Source organism: Limulus polyphemus, unplaced genomic scaffold, assembly GCF_000517525.1.
Source record: "Limulus polyphemus unplaced genomic scaffold, Limulus_polyphemus-2.1.2 Scaffold1100, whole genome shotgun sequence".
Lineage (NCBI taxonomy): Eukaryota > Metazoa > Arthropoda > Merostomata > Xiphosura > Limulidae > Limulus > Limulus polyphemus.
Window position 1 is genome coordinate 84,506 of NW_013666710.1, and position 5,778 is coordinate 90,283.

The window sequence follows — 5,778 nt, forward strand, 5'->3', positions numbered from 1 at the left end:
GGCTGAAAGGGCGAGCATGTTTGGTGGGAGTGCGGATTCGAACCCGCGACCCTCAGATTGTGAGTCGAGCGCCTTATCCACCTGGCCATGCCGGGCCCTTTTTAAGGCATAGTTACAAGATGTCACGTGTACGTACGTTGTGTGTTCATATGGTCAGGGTTTATACTGAAATCTGGTTAAATATACACTTATATTAGTACGATTTACAGTGAAATTTGGATATCTACTCAGATGGTTACGATTTATAGTGAAATCCGTAGCTCCAGCTACCTCGAAGTAGGTGATGTTACATCTCATACAAAGTGGATACAAACTCACGAACTAACCCAAGCAAGAAGCCTGATCATTACGTATTCACTAAAAACCTCGAATAGATACTTAAAATATTCTCGTATTAATCACACTTTTGATCCAGCGCTGGTATCAATACAATACTTAACGACAGCACTGAGTATCGTATCGTTGAAATATCGATACTTCCTTAAAAAATAAACAAACAAACAAGAACACAAAACCTTACGTATTTTTCCCCAACATTTTTAGTAATGCAGATGATGCATGCTTAGCATATTAAAGAAGTAGCAAACAATGACAAATTAATACTGGAAAAATAGAATATTTTAACTGTGCTCTAAAATCGAATGACTAGCATTAGAACATGGTTAAGTCTCAACGGTTGCTGAGATAAGCTGGTTATTACAGCAACTAAGAGCCAGGGTGACAGCAGACATAAAACACATGAAAGAGACACTAGATCACATGTAGGGCGTAAACCGAAATGTTCAATGTTTTGTTCTGGAGCTTAAGCAGGTTTTAACTATGAGATAAAATTAGTTTCTTAGCTGAGAAAAAACATAGCCAATATGTATTAAGATTATTGATTTGTGATTCAATGAGATCGATCTCTGTTAAAGTTGGAAATAAAATACCGAATGTCCACCGCTAACTGAGGTTCGAATCAGTTGAGAAAAATCTGATTTTTCTTATCAGTTTAATGAAATTATTCAAATCAGTATTGTTTGGGTAATTAATTAATCTTATAAAACGTATTGGGAAACGTTTTAATTTATGAGATTTCTTAATGTCGTCTTATTTATTCCGTTTTAACGAGTTAGATTTTTGTTGTTTGTGTTCCCTTGATTATCACGGCGTTCTCTATTTCTATTTCATTTCTTTTATTATACTTATCTCTCATAACTCTAGACTTAGAAGGTGTTATAAAAACAAGCTTAAGTGATGAAATTACAGTTACACATCGGAACTAAGTAATTAAGGTTTACATTTCATTTAGATCTTTACAAATTTATAATTGTCTGTACAAACTTTAAAATTAATTCGTAAAGAGAAAACGAAGGGCTTGTAAGTGATGAGATATAATACGGACGTAAACATGAAATGATGGCGTGAAAAAATGTTTCTAGAAATGTTTTCAACACAGCATGTTGCACACACACACATACACAATAAGAAATATGTGTATATGTTTTAAAACTGATGCGAGAATCACCAGTCACTCCAATAATGTTCTATCTATACGATGTTTGGTTCAAAAGTAATGAAATACAAGATACTGCCTACAAGGACTTGTGTTCTACAGTAGAAGGGCTGGACCTGTAGCAATAAAACTCTTAGCACACAGCACCAACGAGGATAAGATGCAAAACGCTTCGCCAGCTGAATTTGTGAAATATTGATTTACCTGTTCAACTCTAGTACAAATCACAGATAGTTGAAAAGTTTTTTTTTTACAGCTTGTAGAACAATAATTATCAATTACGCGAAGACCGATTTTTCTGTAATATTAACATTATTTAAACTACATCTTTCTTTATAGATACATATACATGTGTTTATGCTTGTGTATATATACAATACATCTATATATATAAAGACGAAATGTGTGTTTGTTTGCACCCTAACTCCTCCCAGTCTATTGGGCCAATCTCAAAACACTATGAACTATAGGGAATGTCTTAAGTGGGTCAAAATTGAACTTAACCCTATTTCTGTTTGTAAACCCTGTTCGTTAATTACTCCCAACCTATTGAGTCAATCTCAAGCAATCTTGTCAGGTTGACGCTTTAGACAATGTTGAATATTTTTAAAGGGATTCACGGTCAGAGTATAAAAGTTGCCGGATTGTTTCTCAAACAACCATGCTTTTCTCATGGTCAATCAGATGCAGGGTGTTCAATGGTGGGATCACCTCAAAATATTTATTTGTTGGGACATGGAAAGCAAACTGCAAATATTGTTTATGAAAAAGCTTTGTTATAATTTTGCCCCCAGTGGCACAGCGGTATGTATGAGGACATACAACGCTAGAAATCGGGTTTCGATACCCGTGGTGTGCAGAGCACAGATAGCCCATTGTGTAGCTTTGTGCTTAACATCCAACAAGCAAGCAATGTTATAATTTTAAAACTTTGAGATAAAGTTTCTGTTCAAGTTATTACTTTGAAATATATGATTGCTGTTAAACTTACATTATTTTAATTAAGTTTAAACATTCCCCGTCAGTTGACAGGTATTTAAGCTGGTGCATATATACAAACACTAATCAGTAAATCTAAATCTTTAATAACTCTGCACTGCATGCAGTTATCTGGTTGCGAATTTTTACAGTGAATTCATGGGGATTTTCGTGACAACAACACAATAAGAACAGAAGATAATTAAATGAACTAGCGAAAAAGTTGTTCGCTTTGTTAAACTTGCGACTACAATTTTCTTGAAGTACAATTTATGTTTTTCTTATATATGTATTTTGCACAAAGAATAGCTGTAAAATATGAAAGTGCTTTTCTATAGTCTCAGTAATGGCCCCGTAGAACCTACGTAATTTGTTTTATTCATGTTTAACCACTTTTATAGGAGGCTTAAAGATGTTTCCTAGTGAATAAATGTTGAGTTTTTTTTGTATCTCACATGATGCGTCTATTTAAATCAGCCTCACATAAATGGACGATTGAATGGACGACACCAGAGGTGTTCCTTTTTTTAAGGCAATATTTTACACATAGCCAGAATTTCAGGCAAGTATTCGATTTAGTTATACCTTAAAGGCTGTTTGAAGCGAAGTTTTATACAACACGTAGGCTAAGCAAAGAAAGAACAGTCTTTTTTTTATGTAGCTTTCAAAACATCTTGTTATGTAGTTTCAGACTGCTGACGGCTAATTACGCCTCATTCCTCTTTCGTTCATAGGTCATTAAAGACAGGTTAGATGCACTGTAATAAAGTTGATCACCTTGAGGCTATGCATTCCAGTCACACCGTTATTTTATTAGTATCATTGAGTAAAGACTTTCGTAGCATGTAAAAAACTTCTTTCAGAGCTTGGCCAGTTGCAGTTTAATTTGTGTGATATTGAAAGATCATCTTTTGAAACTGACTATACTTAAAAGTAATTTTGAAACGTAGAAAGTAACGATTAAGTAAAAACTTTTTTTTTTTCTGTGACAAGTACACCTATAACGGGGAGACTTCTTAATATTGTATTGTAATTAGTTACATGTCAGATACCAATAACAAAACTTTTCTCAGCATTTCCTGGTATTTATGTGAAGTACTTCTCGGGATGATTATTTTAGTAAGCTCGAAGTGCGTGGCATTAGTTTAACTTCTTAACGCATTTTCAATAGACTTGGATTTTAGATAGATAAAAAAACAAGACTCATATCACTTGTTCAAATTATCAGCTTGCTTTCGAAGAAAGAATATACTTGAGGCTCAGAAGAATTAGTAAGATTCTGCATCTACCAAGTGGTGATTTATTCATAAGGTGTTACAATTAAGTGATGCATCTCTCATGTGGTGTTTAATCCATTCAGTGTTACAACTAAGTGAATCATCTCACAGGTGGTGTTTAATCCATTTAGTATTACAACTAAGTGATGCATCCCACAGGTGGTGTTTAATCCATTTAGTATTACAAGTAAGTGATGCATCTCACAGGTGGTGTTTAATCCATTTAGTATTACAACTAAGTGAATCATCTCACAGGTGGTGTTTAATCCATTCAGTATTACAAGTAAGTGATCATCTCACAGGTAGTGTTTAATCCATTTAGTATTACAAGTAAGTGATGCATCTCTCAGGTGGTGCTTAATCCATTTAGTATTACAGCTAAGTGAATCATCTCACAAGTGGTGTTTAATCCATTTAGTGTTACAACTAAGTGATGCATCTCTCAGATGGTGTTTAATCCATTTAGTATTACAACTAAGTGAATCATCTCACAAGTGGTGTTTAATCCATTTAGTGTTACAACTAAGTGATGCATCTCTCAGATGGTGTTTAATCCATTCAGCGTTACAACTTAGTGAATCATCTTACAGGTGGTGTTTAATCCATTCAGCTTTATAACTAAATGCTGCAACTCTCAAGTGGTGTTTAATTTATTCTGTTACAATTAATTATTCTGCTACCAGGAAATCACACACACTTAAAATTTCGATTATGTTGAATATAATCATAACAAGTAATCCCAACGTTTTATCAAACTACACGACAAGTGTACGTACGTTCATTCTACCATCAAGTTCATTTCCTCCTTCCTTGTAATGCCACATGGAACCTACAAATCAAGACACTATACAATGTATTATTCTACTTTAGATTATCTGGTGTCATAAAGTCACATTCGAACTTATTCTATCTTTCATTCCACTTCAGGTCATTAGATGTCCGGAGATCACGTGAAATTTGTTTTTTCAGACAGTACAATTACATCTTACTTACTCTTTCATTTCATTTTAGGTCACCTTATGTCAAAAGGTCACGCGGGATTGTGGTCACGGTGTATACAGCTCTATGACGTCAGAACGAAGACTAACGAGACTCGAGCATTAGCCGACAAGTGTATGTCGAACTTCGACAAGGAGGGAGTAAGACCTTATAGTTGTAAGTTATCCGAAATGTAAAGAGGGAGAAAAGGCTTGTGATTGTTAGCTAGACATATTGTAAGAAGAAGTGTCTTGTTTTAAAGCAAACACAGAAGGTCTTATGATTGTAAGCTAGTCGTAATAAATGAAAGAGGGAGAGAGAGACCTTATAATTGTAAATAAGTCGTACTGTAAGAAGGTGGGGGCAAGGCGTTGGAATTGTAAACTGACCGTAATAAATGAAGGAGGGAGTAAGGCCTTATAGTTCTAAGTTAGCTGTAATATAGGTAGGAGATAATGTTATATGATGGTCAAATGCTACAATATATAAGCTATGGCTATTTACTCTACATTGTTTGCTTACAAAGATTTATGCAGATATCTCTAATTAATGTAATGTTTTTCAAAGTTATGGTGGTAAAAACACCTACTATTTCAGACATTTTGCTTATTATTTTATCTTGTGCATGCCCTGTTATTCATATTTTCCTGCGACGTTTATATTATAGATCTCTCAGAAAATAAGCCGTTTTATACCTTTTGATATCAGGCAGTTTTATCTGCTTTGAATGCTAATTTTCTTTTTACAATTCCCGCACAGTTTCAATATTGGATGTTATTATGGTCTTACCCCGATATAATTATGGGTAGTGGATGAATGTCATTTGATGGACATCGAACTACAATTGAGTGTCTTATAATTCTTTATTATTTTAGTAATATTTCGGTAATATTAGGTCGTCAAGAAATTAATGTCGCCTTTTTTAGATAAAAAAACCCGAACAACTAATATATCAAAACAAAACATTTATTAAATGAAATAGTCTCAATTTTTATCGATGATGCTTTTCCTTCTTACAATCAGGTTGTTAGTGCCCTGATTAAAGAAATC

At 34.1% G+C, this 5,778-nt stretch overlaps 1 protein-coding gene across 1 annotated transcript in view; it reads left to right on the plus strand.

Moving 5' to 3' along the window:
• LOC111086440 overlaps window positions 1-5,778 on the plus strand; it is a 57,115-nt gene that overhangs the window by 27,346 nt on the left and 23,991 nt on the right. Inside the window, exon 2 of the mRNA XM_022389284.1 lies at window positions 4,762-4,905. Coding sequence (XP_022244992.1) covers window positions 4,762-4,905 — 144 coding nt within the window. The remainder of the gene's footprint in view (window positions 1-4,761; window positions 4,906-5,778) is intronic.